The sequence below is a fragment of the Orussus abietinus genome, unplaced genomic scaffold, assembly GCF_000612105.2.
Source record: "Orussus abietinus isolate OABI.00-Male unplaced genomic scaffold, Oabi_2.0 scaffold168, whole genome shotgun sequence".
Taxonomy (NCBI): domain Eukaryota; kingdom Metazoa; phylum Arthropoda; class Insecta; order Hymenoptera; family Orussidae; genus Orussus; species Orussus abietinus.
In genome coordinates, this window is record NW_019395982.1 from 95,015 (window position 1) to 117,981 (window position 22,967).

Below are 22,967 nucleotides of genomic sequence, written 5' to 3' on the forward strand. Positions count from 1 at the left end.
GCAAATATGTCATGAGTATTTGCACGATTGAAACTACTTTTTGTTCCTTCTGTTCACTCGTCACAGGTGTAGGAGTAAAGAAAAGTTAAAATTGGATTTTAATGGTTTACTATTATAGCGCAGTATAAACCTCATACATACAAAACTGTATCATTTGTACACATGTACTTTACAATAATAGCGAAATGACACAAGATACTCGTATTAAGATGTGCCGCTTTAAGATGCTACAGGCTAGGAATGTTTACATGATTTACCTGCCTTCCGTACTTTGCAATTAATAACTTCAATGACAGCCATTAGGATTGGCCAGTCTTTCATTCGACGGTTGGATGTATATATTGTTGTTAGTTGTATTTACGTTCTAACGTTCAAATGAAACACTGGGCCTTGTTTTTATTTACCGAACAAATCGCAATTGAATAGTGTCTCACGTCTGCGTTACTGTAGATCTTTTTTTATGCATTATTATGAACGCACTGTAACTTTTCCAAGTAAATAGAAAGAATTGTAAAACCACTAGGCGAGTCTCTAACGTGCATATCTTTACACATCTCATTCCTCCACTGAATAACGTCCCTCATTTACATGACTGTATTCGTTGCATTTTCAGACGTAGATTTAATTAAGGAATTAAAACTCGATCCAATGTTCCTGGTGACTTGTATGCTAGTTGCATTCAATATGTGAAGCTTGGGAATATTCAATAATATCGGTAAATGATACTACTACTGACATTATTTTGCCAACATTAACGACGTAACGAATATTTAGTTGCATTTTTTATATTTTCGTTGAGATATGGATGTTAAAATGATTAGCGAGTATGTAAAATATGTTAGTCCATTTGTATTTATGACATGCTGATTACCAGATTATTATTACTTTATAATTGTAAGTCTGTCCCTCACTCCGATAGGCTAATAACACTGTTATCTCATTTTTGTTTTGCATAATCAAATTAACTGGCTTGGAATAGCTGATACATTCCATGAAAATCAAATTTCGCGACCTGGCCTTTATTGGCACATGTCACAGATTTTGCAAAATAGCCGTCAGAAATCTCATGCAATTTGTTTGCCTTCATGTTACGAGTCAATATGGCTAACTTATCTTTAGCCTTAAATATCAGAAAAGTTAATCCGATTTAGAAGAAATTTTTGGTTGGGTATCAAAGTATGCTTTATATATAAAAGCTCCCAAAGCAGCATGTAACACTATCACGGCTATTCCTGCTGCATAGACATTACTCGGTATGGTGTCCAATCCCAGTAATCCTGTAAAAAATGTGCAAATAGAGTATCTGCCGTTTACACAACTATGCTTCATGAACGAAATAAAGTACCACAGATCTATTAACTAAGTCGTAAATTGATTGGAAATTCTTTAAACCCATCGATTAAATTTTAAAAACATTCAGTCGATTCATTTTAGACAGAGACTTACCATCGAATAAGAAAATCTTGCTGGTAAAGAATGAAAGTACTGGTAAGGTAATTATAACGAGGCAATGAAAGAAGACTATCCTAAATGCACGTAGTTCAGGAAGTTCCTGAAACAAAGAGACGTTCCTGAAATAATGACGACGGTATGTTTGATCAGACATAAGTGAAGTTAACGATTCAGCCCATTAAAAATAATACAGTAAATCGTTTAAAGAAGTATACAAACTCTAACGTCAGCCATAGCAGAAAGTAGTATCAAACTTCTTCACTGAAATAGAGTTGATACAACAGCAGATTTGTCTTGATAATAATCAGCCTTTAATTTTGTATGACACAATTGCATTGCATCCTATTGGTTATGTAGATTAATTTGCATAATGTGCCATACGATCTTACGATATTGTTCATTAACTTGTGCAGTTTGTCAATGACAATCTGTACAAATGACAGAAAATTAGACGTGGTAATTAACGCGTCTGTTAACGTTTCAATTCGAAGCAACCTATCATCACTGGTCATTACCGATCACAGCCGATTGCACTAAAATTGTTCAAGTTAGGCATGAACTAAAGACTGCTAAAGGCTAATTCCAGAGATGAATTGGGAGACAGAGATGAGTTGGGAGATTGCTCACGGGCAGGGTCGTGAAATTGTGGCGGGCCCGGGACGAAGTCCGGCCATCGACCACCAGGGGCGTAGCGCGCGTCGAGCGCGATGCGATCAGGACGAGGTAAACTGCGTTACCCCGCGTGCACAATAGTTTACTTACCTCGAACCAAAAGACGACTACGTCGGAAAATGTTTACAAAACAGTTGTAAATCGATGAGAAGACTTTGTGACCAATTCTAGAGCGCACGTGGAAATCCTCTCCTTTTGCTATGTTAATAAAGCAATAACTATAAATAAAGTGGTGAAATATATTTGACAATCCCCACAAAATCGCATCCTGTGCTGCCCTCTGGTTTCGTACGTTAGCTTTCACCGTTTTTTGCCCCCAAGGGCGGCGCAACGAATTTCTGGTAGGGGCTCGCGCACTCGCGATGGCGATACCATCTACCAGTATCCCATGACGGCTCACGTACATACTCGTGATGGTAGTACCTTGCGGCTGTTGACGGTGGTGGCTTGCCAACGCTTACCGACACTGCTCGCTTTTGATGGTAAGGAAAGAACATTCGTGGCACCCGCTTTGACTTTACTCTTCACTTACTTTATTTATTTTACAACAAAGTGAAATTTTACCTTAATTAAATTCTACTTCACAGTTAGTTCGCGGATCGGTGTCATCCCATAAGGATGTTACCGATCCCCCAGGTCCCGCCACGAGGAGGCCGCTGCGATCGGGACCCGCCTAAGCATAGGCACCTGGTTCCGTTGAGTTCCCGGCGTCCCAGGAACTCACAGAGCCAGGATTTCATCACCCATACAGCACACCACTCGCATACCATACAACACACCACTCGCATACCATACGCATCCGTCCATACAACGCTCGCCGCAGAGTACAGGGTAAGTCACCGAGTACATTGCCAGTTGGCATAGAATTACGGATATAATTTGCCGGAAGGGCATACTACTTCTAACGCGAACAATCCAGCAGCTTCCACCGTCACCGACGACTAACCCAGCTCGGCTGTCGGCCCGCGAATACGAGTTTCAGTCGACGGGCTTGTCCCGGCTTACAGCAGGCAGAGCCCCCGCGGGATGCCGCCAGAGCGAAACAACGTATCGCGCAACCGACAACCTGAGCCAGGTAGCCTTGCACGCCGTAGCTTAGCTACGACATACTAAGTGCCGACGGAAGCTGCCGAATACACTAAAGGTACGGCAATGCCGTACCTGCAAAAATCTACTTCGGTTAGCACGCATATCCGAAATTACTACCTGCATGGAAAGGTACTCGACAACGTCCTGACCGCAATTTACAATTACGCACGCACGCAATGAGTGTTTCCACTTTTAACTACGTTAAGCTACGGTCATACAAAAAAAAAAAAAAACGCTAAGTGGAACCACTCGCGCAGCTATTTGCGAATCGGTGGTTTCGAACAATAGTTGGAAACCACCGATTCCCCAGGCTCACCACGTGGAGGTTGCTGCGCACCGAAGCCCTTTACAAACGTAATAAATTAAGTTAAATATATTAAGAAAGGAAACGGAAGGGAGGGGGGATGTCTCCCATAAGGCCCGGTTTCACAACCCAAGTTAACCGAAGTTTGATTTTTAACCGTTAGGTTAAACCATAGGTTAAAACTTGGATTAACCGTTTGATTTAACCGTAGGTTAAAACTGGGGTTGACCGTTAGGTTCAACCGTAGGTTAAAACTTGGATTAACCGTAGGTTAAAACTGGGGTTGACCGTTAGGTTTAACCGTCGGTTAAAACTGCGGTTAACCGTTAAGTTTAATCGTAGGTTAAAACTGGGGTTAAACCAGTTACGGTACAAGCAGGTAACCCGATGTTTACCCTTCGGATGACCAAAGGGTAATGATGCTCCGAGCGCGCACTCGGCCTTATATAGGGTCCCCGACCCCGTCATGCGCATGCGCAGTTCCTTATCACACCTTTGTATATTCTAATTTTGGAATTTTTTTATAATAACGGAATTTCATGGCTACGGAACCCTTTTTTAGGGTCTTCATACTCACGTTATAAAATTTTAAACGATTAGGTACACCTAGTTTGTGAAAAATTTCCTTATCAACCAACCCCTCGGTTGCCTCTTTCTCGTCACCTTAACGGAAAATCCGTAATTATAAGATAATGCACTTGAAGGGTACCTTTCTCAGGTATCTGCGATCAGGTGTCGACCGGGAGAAGCGACGGTACGGTAATTAAGGACTCCCGATTATCACAAAATCCTAATCATCATAAAATCCCCAAATTCTAATAATCAATTTTGAAATATATTAATCAACCGTATTAGACATTTTTTACGATCATACGTCTCTACTAATTCTCTTTGATATGGACGGAGTACAAATTCATGGAAAAGAGATGGAGAAGCTTGCATTATCTGTGTACTAGATGGCACTACTTGCAATTACGGTTTCACCTTGCCCTGATCCAAAAATGTTATGAGAAACTCTAAAATCATCGACTTACCACTTGTCAGCATTTCGTTTTCATATCAGAGTGAGATTAATTGATACTTATTGTATTTTTCTCAGGACAATTGAATAAACGATACCGAGTTTTACAAATGGCGTAAGTGTATATGCCTCTTATCGTTATTTGAACATGTTTTTAGTGCTTTCGTTGTAGGTTATATTTCGGTTAAAATGTGCACAGCTTTGACAGCAACTTCTTCCATATGGTGCATAACAAGATACGATTGTATTTAACGTTTATGATTGTTCGTAAAAAAATTCAAAGATGTGTTTAACGTTAGAACGTACTTCATGATTTAATAATAAATTAATCGTTGTCAATAATGAGTTTATACTCCTTAGGTCCAAAGTTACATTCAAGATTACTTTGACGTCAGATCCGAAGCTGCCCTTTAAAGTGTAAGTTCAGTGATTTTTTAATATTTGTTGAAAGTAAATTATTCACGTTACGTATAGTTCATTGGTCTCTTGTTTAAAACTGTGAAATTTTTTTTTATAATTTGAAAGTTATTCTTTTGGGCAGATGACCAGTCCATTGAAGGGATCATCGTTGGGTTAATATCATTTGTGGACCAAATTTGTATAAATACACATTGCAGTGTTATCATGTGCGATGCAGAGTTCTCGGAGGTAGTGAAAGTTTTTGACACTTATCTAACGTTTCTGGAACATCCAAACATTGGCGAATACATAAACACTGAGAATGTCTCGCACGTGTTTCAATGTTGTCAATTTATTGAGACCACGATCGCAAGAGTGCAACAAAAGGGAAAGGTGGAAATTTTTGAGAGTCTCATGAATGACTGGTGGTCGGAGAACAAACGATCAAGAACGTTCAAATGTATCGACTTTGCGACAGCTTGTGACAAAATACTTGAGATTTATTTGAAAGATTCAGCCGTTTCGATCTCGGTTGTTGATAAACTATTAACTCAGTATGTTCAGCATTGTGGAAAAGACAGATTGAACGTATTCCTCAACACCGTGCTGATCATTTCATTGTGTAGTAGAACAATTCTACAGTCTCTGATAGAATTGGGAGTATCTAGCAAACAGATAGAAGACGAAGCATTAATAATGGTTTGGGAGGCTGAAGCTAACAGCGGTAGACAGGATGAAGTTTATAAATGCATAAACAAAATGCTGGAAGATGGTCTTATATTAAAGTTAGTTCGCCTGGCTACGGAACAAGATAATGCATGTCACGTTAAAAAACTTGTCATAGATAATTTCACTAAACGGGCCATTGCAAACGATCCTTCTCTTTTCGTAGCTTTTTCAAAGATTGGTCCAAAATTGCTTCTGAAGCTTCTTAGGAGCAACTTCGAATTTTATACCAGTTTTGTCGACACCTTATTTTACTTTGGTCGTAAGATGAACAAATCTGGAAATGTTTGGACTTCTTCTCACCAGTTCAAATATGACCATCTTGTTAGATTAATTACAATTCTTATGGAAGGTCCTCGTGAGATGTACAATGAAGTAACGGATAGATTAAACGTTGCAAAAAGCCAGCCTGGAGGTTCTATCTGGTACGATGTCGAGAAAGATTGGTTGTGGTAGTAGGAATAGTATTTTACAACGTTTAAGAAATTCTATAATCATCATGAAATATTTGACCAGTTATTGTACAATACAAAATAAATTCTTTTTTTATACGAAAGCAAATTATTTTGACTGACCCAATGCACTTATTACGAGCCAGATTTTTTTAGTAACAATCTGACCAAAGTTATTAACATCTCGGAAATAAAAGTGTCTTTATAATCGCAACAAACTAAAATAAAATTTAAATTTAATATGTTCATACATCAAAGAATTCTTTTTATGAAAATCAGTTTAAGCCTTTATCAGTAAAATTGCGTACAATAAATGCTATCAATGTTCCATTGTAGACTCAGTGTACCAGAAAATACACCATTCACTGCTGTGCTTAAGTTTGCTGCCGAAGAATTCAAGGTTGCAGCAGAGACATCTGCAATCATAACCGATGATGGTATTGGCATCAATCCTCAACAAACAGCGGGTACATACACAGTTATTCCTTTTACAAGTTAAAATAAATTATAATTATACATTCAATGGCTCTAAATCAAGGCTCCTCCTATACTTTAGAGTGTTAAAATTAATAGCAGTTATTATAATTTAGGGTATTTAATTAACTCATTTTATCTGTCATAGGCAACATATTCCTTAAACATGGTTCAGAGCTGAGGTTGATCCCCAGAGATCGAGTTGGAGACCACAGTTGACTCGGACTGCATTGTCAGTTATTCAAAGCCTATTTCAATATATAAATAAATTCCCTTTTATCAGCTTTATTATTACGCCCCGTGTAAAATGCGTCTATCGAAGTTTCCATGTGCATGGATAGCGTATATGTAAGTTTCCCTCGAGAGTCATCGAGGAATAACTTACAATTCTGTTATCGGTAACATGTTGCTAATTTCATAAGCATGTAAATACTTTATGGAACAATTATTTCCCAAACTATCACTGTACACTGACGTTCAGAGACGCGGGAACAACAATAAAGTATTTAAATTATTTTATAACTTTGAAATGATTATAAACGTTTTTAATAAAATACAGAAATGTTTGTACTTGTACCAGTAGTGTTGATTTATATTTGGATGTGTGGCTGTTTACTTGATTCAATTACCAGTATTTTAGTTGTCACCGAGGTCAATCAAAAACTTGTATGCGAGTTTGTTCTTTTCCAGTTCGGCTCAATTTAGTGGAATACCTCTCATCAGGTAGAGGATTAGGAATGATTATCTTTGGCATCACTAACCTAGAATTATTGGTTCTATAAAGGAAAACTTTCCACTCGGTTCCATAGAAATATTTTATAGATGAAATACACGTACGATACAAGACCGATACAAAGAGACGTTACTACATGACACGATTACTAGCTAGACGATCGTTCTAAGCCAATGGCGATTTTCGACATGGGACTAAACTTCGATCCGGAGGAGGTCGTTTGAGCTTTGTGGAGAACCGAGTCCTTGCCTCTGTTTCCCTCCACTCGGCTCGACTTTATTCTTATTTAAAACGACATTAGTGATAGCGAATCGAGGCTGAACTTACAAAGATACGGGGACTGCATGAAAATCAGGAATCTCACAACAGAACGTAATACGTTACAATGTCTTGGAATATCACTTGATGCAAACTCATCGTCGGTCCTGTGGCTAAACATCTCACAGAGTAAAGTTGGTTCCTCTAGCAAGAATCTGGCCAGTTTAATATTCCTTGTTTGAACTTAGTAGTCCACGGTCATATTCCATCCATTGATGCTGATCGAGGACTCCGAAGAGCTGTCGACGGGCAGTTAACCTCACATTAGTCGGTTGCTACAAATGATATCTTAACCCTCCAAATGCTTGCTAGGATCGCTACAATTAAGGATGAAAGCGAACCCTACGAGTGGACGGCGCGGGAAACCTCGGGAATCCGTGATGAGCCGCGTCTCGCGTTTATAACCTGTAAATTACAAGTTACCGCCCTCAGGTCCCCCGAACGTGCAGGGTGGTCTCGTGTGATTCTGGACGTTCCGGTTTTTCAGACTCGACAAAATTCTAAAAAATATACACGTTCGTTCACGCTCGTGAAGTATACGCTAAAGGGTCTCGCTTAAGTAAGGGGGGCGACCGTGGACCTATAATACATGGACTGCACATAACCTGCACAGGAATAAAATACCTAGTAATTTACTATAAAACAGAAAACTAATAAACTACCCGAGGACGTTTTGAATTTTTCATTCCTTGACGTTCTGTCTTGAGTACACGGTCGGATATTAATGTTTCCTCTTTGTGAACTGACATATTCGTCGAGAAGGCATTAATGTCCACCCATGTACAGAAACTCTTAGGCCATAAATATCTAGACCTCGCAGTGGAAGAGGTAAACGAATCTACCACGTGTCCCGACGATTCACCCACAGTTAAAGCCATTCTATTTACTGAAAATCAGATTGGGAAGTCCAATGCGGGGTCTAGATATATATGGTCTAAGCAGAAACTAGAGATGTACAGTAGCGGCCATTAATGACTTCCGCTCGTGCAGTGGCGCCACCGTGTTCGCAGAAAAGGCACTCATGGCCGACAATGTACAGTCCGAGTATTATTCGTCCACAGGAGCAACGCATGCCGGAATAATGGTCAAGCCGCGATGTTTCGTCGTAGTTTTAGATTAGAAGAAATCACCAATACAGTCTAGTTCGTTCTCCCTTCTCCCTGTCGAATATCATAACGTTTTGGCACCTGATTTCTCTTACGACTCGATGACTTGACTTGCGTGCTAGCATTGAACATTAAGGCGACTCGCAAGCAAGACCTCTTCTCGTTACACTTTTCATCCTAACCTTAAATTTGGTCCTGACCTCAGTTACAAATATTTCCTAAATCCCTTTCTATTTTCTTTTGGAGGACTTGCTTGCCATTCGTCCGTGTTATTTCATTTGAATTTTCAATGCTTACTCTTGTTCCCTCGCGAGGGGACGTAGCACCAGAAAAACTATGGTCGTTACTCGCACCTAACCTTTATGATTAACTCATTTACTGGCAAAATGGTTTACGTTGCATTTTCGAAACGCCATGAATGTGATACAAGAAGTTTGTTACTTGTTATAAGGTATGAATATGGTTTCTTAACAGCCGTCTCGTCATCTTTAAGGGAATGTGAAAGTGACATGCGAGGGGTGAATCGTTCATGAAACATTCCTCTAAACAGGGTGTACCGAATCGTTTCAAACTTTACAACGTAAACATGGAGTCTATAAAGAAGGTCCTGACCGTCGTGAAAGTTCATTCCTTATAAAAAATATAAAAAAAATGTCAAAAACGCCTATAAACAAATTAAAAACAAAAATTGAAATTTCACGGGGTTGAGGACCTTCTTTAAAGCTTCCATATTCATATTGTAAAATTTAAACCGACTCGGTGCACCCACTTAGATGAAAAGTTTCATAAACGAGACCCCTTTGACGTCACGTTCACATTACCTTAACCCTTTAATTACGAAACGCCACTATAGTGACTTCCACATGATCGACGTTTTTTACGAAGCATCACCATAGTGGCCCCCTTCATTCCCTTATATTCAAAGTGACAAATACACATCGTATTCATATAAAATATTACCCACGAAGCAGTATAAGGAGATACAACTCCGTATATTGAAATCGTTCCCACTCTAGGTGTCCAAGATCTTCAGATTTTTTCCGATCCAGTGCCGAGAGCGCCTTCTGGATGAAATTTCGATGTTAAAAATGTTCGTTTATTAGCGGGTCCGCTAGTCTTTATCACGTTAAAAACATCACATTCTATCATGCGCGGATTATCGATAAGCTTTGTGTACCTTAATAGCAAAATTAAAAGCATTTCAGGTGATTTACGTCGATAGGAGATGTTTCGGTGACGTAGATTGGAGTTCCCTCATTTACCGCGAGTAGCGCTCGCATCGTTAGATCAGCGAAATTCTGAGATCCTAGGTCCCGATTCTAGGGTCACTTTCTGCGGAACCGACCATTGACGTTATGTCTCCTTATACTAGTTCATGGTGGTACACCTCCACGTCCAACTCCGCCGTAATTAAAGGGTTAAAACAGAAATTCTGAGCATGAGAATTAGCAAAGATAGGTCGCAAAGCGAGAACTGTCTGTTCTCCGGCCTGTGAGAACGCCCCGTACTAAAAATATCTCTTAATCAAACTAGTCTACTAGTGTCTTAGAAACTCGAGCAGCGCCAGTACCGAGTATAGGTACGGGTGTTCCGGTAGGAATGAGAAAGGTGTAAAAGTGTAAAATCGGTTACATCGGCGGCCGCTAGATGGCCGCTCGAGCGTAAGAAATGCTTCTCTTCTCTCGCCTACCTCTTCCATGCTTATCGATAGTGCACAAATGCGCAAGTATGCTTAATTCTAGCTCTTACTTTCTAACGTGTTTAGCGTGTTCGCTCGGTACCTAATTAGTATAATTATACTAACGACTTTCACACTCAACGCACATTTCAATCTAAGGTGTCATGTATATATGTGTTACAGTGAAACACCGAAATCTGGAGAATGTCGACTTTCACCGGTGAATGTCAACATTCACATAGTCGCTTAGTGTATGTGCGAAATATTTGCTAAATACCCTTATTTCTGACTTACACCGGTAAATGTTGACATTCATCATGCACTAATATCTGTGATTGTCGACACACACTGGAGAGGGTCCGAATGTACAACAATGTAATGAAATATTCGATCTTTCACCGACGTATTTGGTATCTGTTGACATTCACCGGTGAAAGTCGACATTCTCCAATTTCGGTCATTCACGGTAACATATGTATATCAAAAAGTCAATATTTTTATAAAACTTTTCTCCAAACTGGGTGCACCGAATAATTTGAAACTTTAACACGTGATCATCGAGGTCCTAAATTCAGATTCCTAGTTTCAGATTATTCGGTATACTCGGTTTGGAAAAAAGTTTTATAAATATTTTGACGTTTTCATATATATATATGGAATGACCCTTTCATGTCACCTTAACGTGGTTCGAAACTAACCTTTCCGTCATACGGCAATTCACGTTTAAATTTCAAGATGGCGTCGCTTTTTCATCGAAAATTTCTCACGGACGCCGATTTCTCAGTTAATGAATTTCTGTAATTTCTAATCGATAAGATGTTAAGTTTTCGTTTCAATAGTGATGGTCATCGTTTATTGTTAACGGCAACTTCAATCTGACGAATGCAAAAGGTTATTTTCGAGCCCCTTAATGTCCCTAAATGCACACCGCAGACCGTTCTCTGCCATAACCTTACTTTCCCTCAACCACGCCACTCGATCCTTCAGTTTCACTCGCGGAACAAACGCTTCGTTCTAACTAAATGCTAGATACTCGAGAGCCGCCTGAATCCTCAATGATTCGATCGAATTAAATTCTAATTTGAAAGCGATTACATTATTCTCGCCCGCGCGCACCTATAAGCCATTTTACGCAGTCTTTTCGTAAGTCGGAAATGGACTTTTCAGGGAAATTAAGATAGAAATTTCGCGGGAGGGGAAGGAGAAAGAGAAAATTGCAAAAAGCATCTCGAGGACCAAAGCTTGCTAACGTTTCGAGCCGCGCTTAAATGCATTTGGCGCGAAACTCATCCCGAGTTTCTTTACGTGCCTCGCCTCCTTACACACGTCATACACAGTTCCTCGACATGAAATGACTTCAGCGTAATGATCTAGAATCTATGACCACCCATGCAGTACATTCTAAAATTATCCAGTAATATAAACCCATCGTTAAGGTGATGTGAAAGTGACGTCAGAGAGGTCTCGTTTTTGAAACTTTTCTCCGAACTGGATGTACCGCATCATTTCAAACTTGACAATGTAAATATGGAGGCTATAAAGAAGGTACTAACACTCATAAAATTTCAATTTTTTTTTTAATTTGTTTATAGATATTTTCAAAATTTTTTATAACAAATTAAATTTTATGGGTGCCAGACCTACGTCATCGCCTCCATGTTTATGTAGTAAAGTTTAAAACGATCCGGTACACCTAGTTCGTAGAAAAGTTTCATAAACGATTGATCTTTCGGATACCACTTTCGCATCTCCTTAAAGGATTAAAAACGTTGATAGATAAGTAAAAAAGGCAGCTTTCTAGGCTCAAAGTAAAACAGTCCCGATCACTTTGTTATTTAGTTGCGATAACTCTGTCAAATATATCGTACAGAAAAATTCATTAAGTAACGATTAATATTCTCCCAAGAATCAAGAACATGATACAAGTACGTGTTTAATACATCGACGGAAAGCGTTGATCATTTCAATTGGAAGATTTCCTGAAAACTAGTCGATGGTTTGCAGGGAATATTTAGATCTTGTCCATCCCTTCGATATTAATTATAAACCCCTTAATCTCAGGAAATTACTACTCCGCAGTATCAGCAAAAAAGGACCACCACTCATCGACTCATCGAAACTTAACTCCTAACCTACAAAATTTGGGTATCGGGTTACCCATAACCTTTCAAAGTACTTTTCAAGGATACGGAGCGTGAATTTAACGAGACTTACTGAAACACCCACTCGAGACCCTAACGCGCAATAAGCAATCGGTTGAATAAATAATTTCACCGCCTCCTCTAAGATCGATATCAAAATTTAAACTCTATCGATAAGGTCCGACAGAAAAATAGGCATCCGATGACCTAGATATTATTTACAAAATTCTAACTGATTAAACTTATCTCTCTTTGGGACTTCCTCTCCGAAGGCAGCACTTTGGAATGAGAAATAATATCCCGCAATAAGTGTTACTACGATCCATAATTACTAAAAAGAAAGAAATCCGTGAATAATTAAATTCGAGTCTCGCCGTGGCTCGAAAATTTGTAGAAAATTCTACCTGCAAACTAACGAGTACCACTTAAATATAAAGCAGAGCTGATTAACGAGCTTTTCTATGGCCACTGGTACGATTTCTCGTCTCCCTTACGCTCTTATTAATTACACAAGACTCGAGGAATGTATTGATTTACATGATATATAAAGCAACTCAGCGAAAAGCTTTCTTCGGGCAATGATTAGGCTTCTAATGTATAATGACGTGATAAGACGGAAAAACTAATAGAAATAAAAGTCAAGCATATGTCTGGCATTTACGAATATACGGTATACAACATGCTGACGTTTATTCGACGAGGATGTTAATCTTATTGTTAGTTGGAAAATATTTAAACGCCATGTAAGAATACGCTCGATCTGATTAAAGGAAAGATCACCCATTAATGGAGTATTATATAAAATTCAGTACGTGACCGAAGGAATTGTCCTAAATACGGGGAGTATTACAAAAATTGCAGTCGCTTCGACTTCTCTCGCGATTTCGGCTAATTGATTAATTCATTTCCACGCTTTTGAGCATTTTATATACCAAAGAGCCGATCAATAGGCGATAAATATCCCATACTGATTGCTTGGAACGAAAACCACGCTAGATCGTTCGTCCTAATACTGCCAATTTCATTTCTAATACTTCATTTAGAGAACAGTCCTCGAGAATGGGATCGCCACGAGAATTCCTTGCGTTTATTATATATCTATCAAGGCAGTAACTAAAGAAGCATCATTCAACTAGAAAGGAAGCTAAGAGAATCGAGAGACTGTCCGATAACTTATCGTAACATAATGCATGCGTATAATTTTATAATCTACATTGTTCTCATAATAGTATAAACTGCAATACTAGTTTTGAGACGTTCACATCCTAACTCGATTTAATTTGCACGAAACTTCCGCTTCCTGCAAAATTCGAATGGGCCGTGATAGAAAAATGTTCTTTAAAAATTAGGTTATTACAACGCAAATTCATGTAGCGACACCATTATTGCAATACTTTTAATACGATTAAACTCAATGAAATCTAATCTGCCAAGGATGCTTGGCAAAACAGTCAGCTGCCTTGGAATGACGGTTAAGTCTAACAGTAACGTAACATCGAAGAACGTATAAGATGACGGAAAGTCTAAGAGAATTTACGGACTCCTCATCTGGCAAATTTAATATCCAGTTTTTCCTTTTCCGTTGACAGACAAAGACGTAAATATTAAATTCGGTTGAATCATGGATTCCTGTGAACCAAGTGACAGGATTCACAGATGGAGGGAGTCCTCATCTAACTTTTGATCAGGTTAGGTCACCAGTATTTAGATGCACGGCAAGGTGAAGAAATTATAAAAAGGAACAAAGTTTCGAGCCTAATATCGAGCAGAATATGGAAATTAATCATGCGGAACCTCATTTATGGCTCGGCCGATGAAAATAAGAGATCGGCCTTGAATACCTTCCTACGAACACATTTGCACGCGTACATACGTACATACGCCTAAATCGAGATGTTAAAGCCTCCCGTTCAAAAACTCGCACCGCGAACACGCACTTATACGTATCATCTATATAATTATAAATAATTCTTAGCCCCAGCGGAGCCGACGCCGTTGTGCGTCTTCATGGTGGATCACTTACCGAATACATATCACGATCTCACTACTATGACTCGCTTTGCCTTACACTTAAATTACCCACTGCACGCTCAGCTCACTCGTCCTGTAATATCAAACCAGACAAGATTTATTCCTGGTGATTTGCAGGAAAATTTAAGAAAAAAGAACGAAGCGAGTTATTTAATATGAAGATTTTAGCAAGACAACGACCTACCCATTCGTGCTCATCCACACCATCCATGTGGTCTTGTTCCAATGTGCAGCAAATAACATCCCCCACAATGTTGCTCATCGACTTTTGGATCTACCACACAGCACATAATACACACAATACAATAATCGAGTGTAAGCGTTCTGGTGACCAAGAAACTTAGTTCTTCCGATACAAATGAAATCCATTTGCGGAACAAATTAAAAGTACTTTTCATTTACCGGTTACAACTGACACTGTGCTTCAATAGCAATTATTTTCAGATCGGTCCTTCATATCGATCAAGTAAAACTTACGAAGCTTGAATTCCAATTTATCCTCTAATTATATTCAGTAATATCTGTATTGGTTTTATTATTACGATGAACTACCCAAAGGCAAAACGTTTTCCTTTCTTTTTTTTTCAGGGTTTAAAGTAAAGAATGAGAATGTTTTGAATATTTCATGAAAGGAAGGAATTTTACTGTGAAACGTGCAAAGAACAATAGTGTTCCTGACTCACCTCTTCCAGCCTCGATTTTACTTGCACCGCTGTGTCTGGATTCCAGCCTACTCTACTGGAAAGTTGCGATGCACCACTTGCACCTGTGGACTGCTTCGCTGCTACCGGGGCAGTTGCTACCCCTTGACCTTGGTTCTCGGTAACTGAAGAAGCCAATCATAAAAATAAAATCTAAATATTTCTTAAAAGTACCTTACTAATGCACATCTAACTTTCATTTCAAATCAGAATAAAGAGAGAATAAAAACTTACGACAATCCATGCCTGGCGGCTTGAGGCTAATTCTTGGAGCTTGCTTATTGGCTCCACTGAACCATTCTGTCGATGTCATAGTTGGTTTCCACATCACCTTGGTAGGTGGAAACAAGTCATCTTGGAAGAGCTCACTCTGTAAATAACCATTAGCGGTAAGAGTTTCATTTTCCATAGATTGATAATTTTTTAACATATATTTAACGAGTCCCCAGTCATACCTTAATACGCGGCACAGTGAAGCTCAACGGCTCTATCGTGTTATTCGTTAATCTCAATGCTGAAGCGAATTCAACACCAGCGACATCGCACTTATTTTTCGGCAGAAAAGACAATCCTTGATGCAAGCTCGCACAGCGATGGTGACTGAGTGGACAAATATATGGAGCTTCTTCCGTAACCTCAAAAGCATAGATCGTCGAATCACCCTGAAGAGCACCATCAAGGTTATCGGAGGATCTAAAGAAATTAATTGAACAATGTTTCTATACTCACTCGACCTGTGAGGAACAGAGTTGAGCTATCCTCGTCATAATACGGCATCAATATCGCTGGCGAGACATCTAACCCAACTGTGTTCAAAGGAGTGTTAAGATTGTCCGCCTTGAAAACAAGAATCTGCCTCTCCGAGACTCTAAAAAAATAATGGGGATCACTCGTTAGTTCACTGTCCTTGTATAAAGTATGTAGCATCATTTTATCACCACCATTGTCTTTGTAAAACCAGTAGAATATAATTTTAATTTTTATATAGAGTGATAATTACTTGTCGAAGCCCATCACCACGACGTATCTTCCATCGAGAGCCCACACAACTCTGGCTCCCCTCGTCCCAACTGGTCCTTTTCCTTCTTTGATGGGCACATCGCTACTTCTAGGTTTATACAACCGAAGTTTACCGTCTTTGCAAGCGCTGACAAGATATTGACCACAAGGTGACCACGCCAAGCTGAAAATCTGGTCCGTGTGGCCATTTAGGGTTATATTTGCAACAGCGGAACCGGAAGCCGTCAATGGAGAGAGGTCCCAGATTTTAATCGTCATGTCATAAGAAGCCGACGCCAACACGTCTGTTGCCATTGGATGGAACTTGATCAGATAGATTTTATCCGTGTGTGCTTCGATCGTGAATCGAGGTTCATTAGTGGGCTCCGTTAAGCCATTGTCAGGGATCTCCCACAGTCGAATCATGCCATCGTCACAAGCTTTCGTGGATAAAAATTCATTAGTTTCATTAGTAAGAACGCCTTTTACATGTAAAACTAATATACAAGATATTACCAACTGCTAAACGTTGATTGTCAAAGGGGTCCCATTGAAAGTCCATAACAGTGGCCCCGTGAACTAACGCTGGCATTACGCCATCAGGCAATCTTCCAGTTTTCTTTAATTCTAGCACCGCAATCTTGCCTCCAGGTCCACTTAAAGGTACAGCCACACGGTCAGAATTAGCTGAAATGGAATAATCACTTAACATAATAATTACATAATTTATAATAAATTAAAACACAAAGTGCATGCATCAACACCTTTCCCTCACATACAGTGTTCAACATAAAATCGACAACGTACACAACCATCGGTCAACCTAATTAATTATTACCCCGACATAAACATTCCAACGCACTCACCATGAAAACCATCACATTCTCCAGATATCTGTCTACTTATATTTCTGATATTTTCGATATGCGTTGATTTATGTCCAGGAGTTCCCTTGAGATGTCTGAATTTTGAGACTCTGCCTGCAAAAATACACACCGGAGAAATTATTCACCTAGGAGTGTTCAAAGCCCATTTCAAGAATTGAGAATATTTTCAATAATAATCAAGAGTTAATTTAGAGCATTCAAATTTTTACCAAAGACGGTTGACGTCCTTTTCGGTGTCGGTGTCATGGTAGGCTCCGGCTTCTCCAATCTTGGGTCCATACTTTGCTGACGCAGCACAGGAGAAGGCTTCTTCGGTTCATCTTCTTTGATGATTTCGTTTCTCGCCTTGAAAGAGTCTCTTCTTCTGATCGCTGTGGGCGAGCCCATGGTCTTTTCAGCTAAATTACCATCGGTCACCGAGACCGAACGACTCTCATAAAGTCGTCTCCTTTCAGCAATGGAGTTTCTGTTCGAAATACCGCGCTCAAAGCTTCCCGGCTCTTCCGCTTCCGGTGACTCGTCCTTAACTTTAGTCTCGAACATCTTTCGCCTCTCCGCAGTGCTCGGTGTCTTCGGTTTGTACCCTGAATCGCTCGAATTAGCGTCCTCTTCTATGGAACTGGAATCGCTCTTTCCGTTCTCGGCTTCCTTAATTCGTTCGTGATCAAATGTCGGAGACTTGTCCGTATCTTGATTTTCTGGTGGTCCAGAGTTATCGTTGGCATACCCATTGCTCTCGCTGTTAGGAGCAACTGGTACGGAGAAAACCTTGTCGAATGAGAATTCCTGTACCCCCGACACTGCTTGGAAGGGTTTCGGACCAAGGCGAGGCTGCGACAGAAAAATGCATTCGATTAAACATCTATATAAATACTGTGGTTAAAAAAAATAACATTGCTTCAGTAAGTCATATGAAATGTTTAACACTTGTACGAATAGTTATAAAACTGATCGCTATGATAAAATACTGCTAGTAAGACTACATTAGTGTTATACTTATACGACTCATGTTCCTGATACCTATCTAACGTACTTATTTCAACATTACTAATATCTTATTCTATCATAGCATCCCATAAGAGGTATATGCATATCAACTACCTCGAAACACAACATTTCGATATATCCGATACTCCTAATCTTATCTTAACTATTATCATATATCATTATATAAAGAAACTAGATTACTAAACTATAAAATAAAATGCAATCGGGTTAAGATATGTACACAAAAGTACACACAACATACGAATGAGGTAGGGTCACAGAGTTCTGTACAGCGATGTTCGATATACTAATCTGATAAATACTAGTATCTCAATTTTGACAGTTCAACATAATTCGAACCTTGTATCCTCCGAGTGAATTTGGAACGACAGATGTAACGACGGTTCCAGGACTGGGTGACGTGCGAGGTCTAGCCACTGGCTTGGGCTCATCATCGGAAAGACTATTGGCTCTCGAAGCCCTGGGCAGTGGTTTCGGAGGCACGGTTTGACCATTTTGCACTTTTGCTTTCTCGTCATCCGTCTCGACTCTTCTAGAATCTTCGCACTTCTCAGTCTCGAGTATCTCTGGCTTTTTCTCTTTTTCTTGAACGATTGGTGGAGCCTTAGTGAAGCCTTTCGGAGCAACGATTATGTGCGACTTAGACTCTTTCGCAGGTTCCACCTTAACCTCTTTATGACTCTCTTTCAATGCTGATAAATTCCCTCTGTGCACCTGGAGGTACGGGAAACTGCTTAATGAAACGTCCTTGTCGATCACGTTGCAATGTAATTGTCTATCCACTGGCATTACTCGAATCATCTACTACTACGCACATGTAGCTACAAATGGTTACGTTAGAAAAAGCAGAGCTCCAAATTGAGATAGCGAAGAACTTGGAAGAGTTTCGCGCCAATGCATTTTAGCCGCGAGCTCGACAAAAGTCCGACTTATATCACTTTTGTATTCTTCGCATGTTTATAATGCAGGCTCGCAGCAAACTTCTACATTACCTCTAAGTCACACACGGCGAAACTTAATGTTACTTACACGGAATAAACTACTGAACATCGATCATCAGCTAAATTACACGTGCCAGGAATAACGCGCAGAACAGTGCTAACGCATAAACTATTAAATACATTAGGAGGATCTGAAATGTGAAAAGAAAATATATACAAAAGGCGTGAGCAACGGAACTGTCATGAACGTATAAAAGATTATGACTAAGCACAGCTAGAATAAGCACTTACAGCTCACTGCAAAGTGCACGATGTACTTTGGGATTTGGAAATAACTTTCTTTTACATTATTTACAACATCAGGTTTCCATTAATCTAAACTGTATGACTGTATCTAGTAGCAGTGATCGTTATTTCCAACTCTCGGAGTACATTAAGGAGCAGCACATTTATACGAGAAAACACTAGAAAACGTAAATAATACTATGAACGTCACAATATTTGTTTCAGTTGATGGTACGTCATTGCAGTTTTCAATGGGTCTCATGGAATCTCTAAATTGATAATGGTAAATAGGTGGTCGCAAATCTATGACATTGTTTTAACGTATATAAATCTGATCGTTAACAGCATTGTGTTAAGAACATGTTAGGTCTATTTGTAGGCTATCCATGAATGTTTATATAACAGAATTAAAGTACGACTTACAACCATAAATTTCATTTAACTATTTAAAGGCTTAAAATTTTACCTCTACTGAATAAGTAACGGTATCGATGACGTAATCCATTGAAATAAACTATGTATTACTTAGTGCAAATGCCAGATATAGGAATTACAAAACACTAATGTTGGCTTTATAAATCATTTGCATTCGACATGAATAAATGGAAAATGCACAGCATGCATTTACATAATTTCACACCACAGAAATTCGTGTATATAAAAATAAAACATTACTTACCGTGATCGGTTCTTCTCCTTTTGTTCTTTTAGCAGGGTCAAGGGATATTTTGGGTACTGGAACATTGTTACCCTTAATCCAAGCCACTGCAGTATTACGCGAAACACAACCTGACGTTTCTGGATATATATCTGCATGAAAATCTCGATAAGTCTGAAAAATCAGATTGCAATTTACATACAGCAGTAATCAGAAAAATGTAAAAAACAAGATGGCAAAAGTAAAAAAAATTAAAATACATTTCAGTTTCAAGCAAGACGCGACAATTACCTTTCTTGGGACCTGATACGTAATAGGAATAACCATGCTAGAGGTGAGTTGTAATAATCTGTTAACTTCAGCTTGCATAACGTTGAGGGCTCTCTTCGGAACTAAACAAACTCCTTTTGTTTGTTCTCCGCTATGTCGAATACCTTCCACAAGGTATGGATCTTTCTCGGTTACTTCCATATATACAATTGTCGTGTCACCCTTGCCAGCTAGGAACAGCATGTTGGTGTCAGGATCGAACAGCGGCATCAAAATTCTGCCATGAAACGTTTTGAGTTCATATTTGAATTAAGAAATGGCCGAGACAATGAAACTACTCTCATACTTCTAGATTAATTCGTAATATTTTTCTGCAACCTAGATATTGTTTCTGTATACTGGATTTCTTAAACTTGTCTACGATATTTACCCTGTACTGCAATCTAACTCCAACGTCTTAATGGGTTCTCCAAAGTTTCTTATATCTCTGATGAAAACTTGACGAAGTCTAGCGGCATCAAAGCCTGTGGTGAGTATTCGTTCACTGTTGCCAAGCCAAACGATTCTGGAATCCTTTATGTTCTGATGACTCTGTGCAGTGTTGATTACACACTCAGATGCTCTAGGGTCGATGATTCTGACTTGTTTGTCTTTGCAAGAGGTCGCCAAGACCGTACCGTCTTGCTTCCAACTCAGCGACTGAATCACCTCTGCATGGACATTAGTAGCTTAATGGAAAAAATAAAAGAATTAACTTCACAACACTCATCCTTTTCTTAAATAATCACAATAAATGTGCCAGTTTTAACACTTGTATCGATATCGCCTGTATACAAATTTTGTCACAGAACTGTCACAAAGATGCAAATGCTTACAAAATAGTTCTTGCTGCGACAGTACATCCCATAAGGATAAATTAGTGTACGATGCAGTTGTAAGAAGGTGTTCAGCAGTTGGATGCCAATGCACCGTTTCCACTCGTCTTTGTCTATGTGAAAACGTACATTCAGGATTGCACAAAGATTCCTCTAAGCCTGTTTCTGGAATGTGCCATAATTTGACCTACAATTCAACATTATTAGAATAGATAATAAATTCTCTACAATTAAATAAATAGAGCAAATTAAAATGTCATAAACTTACAAGACAGTCCAGCGATCCAGTGGCGAGTAGTCCATCGTGGAATGGGGAAAAATCCATATCCGTTACGGTATCTGCATGAGCATGAAGCAACGGCATGGTTTTGCTTTTTCTGCCACAGTCATCGAGCGGAAGTACAGCCAAACTAGATCCTGAGAGAAGAATATTAATAATATATATAAAAAGAAAAAAAAACCATTATTTCCAATACAGAAAACATTAATTTCACGTTTTATTCAATATTCCTGTGGCATAAATGCAAAAATTATTTTCAGCATCTATGTAATTTCATATTTAATTTAAATTAACAATTAGCACATATATTTTCTAATTTCAATGAAGAACACAATCTGTTTCTTGTCACTGTATACTTTCTGCACACCCAGTACATTACCCGTATATACCTCCCTAGCTTTATTGAATTAACATTATTGGATATCCCTAAAAATAACCGACCCTGAAGCGAAGTATAAAGTCAAGGCCAGCCTCGGTCCTTACCGTTATGATCTACATTAAATGCCATAAATGCAGCGGAAGCAGTAATATTGTTCCCATATGTTTGGTACGATCCAACGGAGATGTCTCGAATGCAGGCTTCAGGTTTAGGCACGATTGGTGCCGCATTCTTGTATTTTGATGCTTTGAACCGCCACGCCATTTTGATGCTTCTCTTGGCTCCGTCAAAACTTCGTTTTAAATCATGTAACCTGTAGATTACGGTAATAGAAAATCAATCTCACCGGTTACAAATAATATTAAGAAGTGTATCCCGTGACATATCGCAAGAATAGTACCAAAGTGCTACTCGGCCAAAGCATCTGTCAATCAAAGTGGCAACTTGGAGAGGAACTTGCTAGGATACAATAAAAGGCATCACCAAGAGCCGATTATCCAGTGAATGCTCTTTTTATGTTGTATACGTGTTGCGGAGAGCAAAGCTGTGCATGACTAATATTTTTTGGGGGGTGAGGTTCACCCCACCCTTAACCACTGTACGTGCCGTGGAAAAAATTGATTACACTCCGCTCAAGCGATATTTATCGTCAAATACGGCGTCAGCAGGAATACAGGGATGCTCACCGAGTGCTGGGAGGCTTGACGTTCGCAGTGACTCTCGAATTCGTCAGGAGTCGGCAGGAAATCGCGCTAAAAAAGCGATATAAACAGCAGACGGTAGTAGGCGTCTCGTCCTCGTCTGTCCTCGTCGGCCGTCGGCAAGCCGTCGCAAGTCGTCGCAGACGATCGGGCACCGTCGGCTTGACAGACGGAACGACCCGGAAACGCACGAGAACGGGAAGACTAGGGGAAACTAGGGGAAACCTGCCCACCAATGGGAACGCCCAGGGTTGGGTAAGTATAATACATCGTGCAATACGCAGTTTTCTACATGTATAATATTTGCACATAATATTATTTTATCTCGACTGTGATTTTTCTTTTTTCTTTATCAATTATATATTTATTATTATTCTAGCGGTCTTA

At 39.3% G+C, this 22,967-nt stretch overlaps 3 protein-coding genes across 7 annotated transcripts; 1 reads left to right on the forward strand and 2 right to left on the reverse strand.

Annotated features, from left to right (window-relative positions):
- Positions 1–91: 91 nt before the first annotated feature.
- LOC105703482 (vacuolar ATPase assembly integral membrane protein VMA21 homolog) lies at positions 92–2,038 on the reverse strand. 2 transcript variants are annotated; one of them, XM_012431913.2, is made up of 3 exons: positions 1,678–2,038; positions 1,447–1,552; positions 92–1,277 (listed from the first exon to the last, which is right to left on the reverse strand). In XM_012431913.2, the coding sequence occupies exons 1-3, from the start codon at positions 1,684–1,686 to the stop codon at positions 1,138–1,140; spliced, it is 255 nt and encodes an 84-aa protein (XP_012287336.1). In that variant the 5' UTR covers positions 1,687–2,038; the 3' UTR covers positions 92–1,137. The 2 variants fall into 2 exon arrangements, with proteins under 2 accessions (XP_012287336.1, XP_012287328.1); XM_012431905.2 differs by having other exon boundaries at positions 1,672–2,033.
- Positions 2,039–4,530: 2,492 nt separating this feature from the next.
- On the forward strand, positions 4,531–7,103 carry LOC105703497 (ubiquitin-fold modifier 1). Of its 2 annotated transcripts, XM_012431934.1 has the most exons (5): positions 4,531–4,653; positions 4,899–4,955; positions 5,080–5,186; positions 6,452–6,582; positions 6,738–7,103. In XM_012431934.1, exons 3-5 carry the CDS (start codon positions 5,170–5,172, stop codon positions 6,806–6,808), a joined length of 219 nt encoding a protein of 72 aa, XP_012287357.1. In that variant the 5' UTR covers positions 4,531–4,653; positions 4,899–4,955; positions 5,080–5,169; the 3' UTR covers positions 6,809–7,103. The 2 variants fall into 2 exon arrangements, with proteins under 2 accessions (XP_012287357.1, XP_012287348.1); XM_012431925.1 differs by lacking the exon at positions 5,080–5,186.
- A 4,912-nt stretch (positions 7,104–12,015) lies between these two features.
- Positions 12,016–22,782, reverse strand: LOC105701182 (coronin-7). Of its 3 annotated transcripts, none has more exons than XM_012427724.2 (18): positions 22,566–22,782; positions 21,984–22,192; positions 21,489–21,637; positions 21,221–21,407; positions 20,776–21,073; positions 20,367–20,622; positions 20,097–20,249; positions 18,531–18,905; positions 17,393–18,014; positions 17,163–17,276; positions 16,813–16,983; positions 16,298–16,736; positions 16,027–16,165; positions 15,753–15,959; positions 15,532–15,667; positions 15,280–15,422; positions 14,781–14,870; positions 12,016–14,669 (listed from the first exon to the last, which is right to left on the reverse strand). In XM_012427724.2, exons 2-18 carry the CDS (start codon positions 22,141–22,143, stop codon positions 14,661–14,663), a joined length of 3,648 nt encoding a protein of 1,215 aa, XP_012283147.1. In that variant the 5' UTR covers positions 22,144–22,192; positions 22,566–22,782; the 3' UTR covers positions 12,016–14,660. The 3 variants fall into 3 exon arrangements, with proteins under 3 accessions (XP_012283147.1, XP_012283234.1, XP_012283321.1); XM_012427811.2 differs by lacking the exon at positions 22,566–22,782 and adding an exon at positions 22,280–22,503; XM_012427898.2 differs by lacking the exon at positions 18,531–18,905 and having other exon boundaries at positions 12,017–14,669.
- Positions 22,783–22,967: the final 185 nt, after the last annotated feature.

Coding starts and splice junctions, on each gene's coding strand:
- LOC105703497 (XM_012431925.1), top strand. Junction 4,956..6,451: donor CCGAAGCTGCCCTTTAAAGT/GTAAGTTCAGTG, acceptor GTTCCATTGTAG/ACTCAGTGTACCAGAAAATA. Junction 6,583..6,737: donor CAATCCTCAACAAACAGCGG/GTACATACACAG, acceptor TATCTGTCATAG/GCAACATATTCCTTAAACAT.
- LOC105701182 (XM_012427724.2), bottom strand. CDS start 22,143: ATGGCGTGGCGGTTCAAAGCATCAAAATACAAGAATGCGGCACCAATC. Junction 21,408..21,488: donor CTGGATCGCTGGACTGTCTT/GTAAGTTTATGA, acceptor GTTGAATTGTAG/GTCAAATTATGGCACATTCC. Junction 16,737..16,812: donor CAATCAACGTTTAGCAGTTG/GTAATATCTTGT, acceptor TATCCACGAAAG/CTTGTGACGATGGCATGATT.
- LOC105703482 (XM_012431905.2), bottom strand. Junction 1,278..1,446: donor CAAGATTTTCTTATTCGATG/GTAAGTCTCTGT, acceptor CATTTTTTACAG/GATTACTGGGATTGGACACC.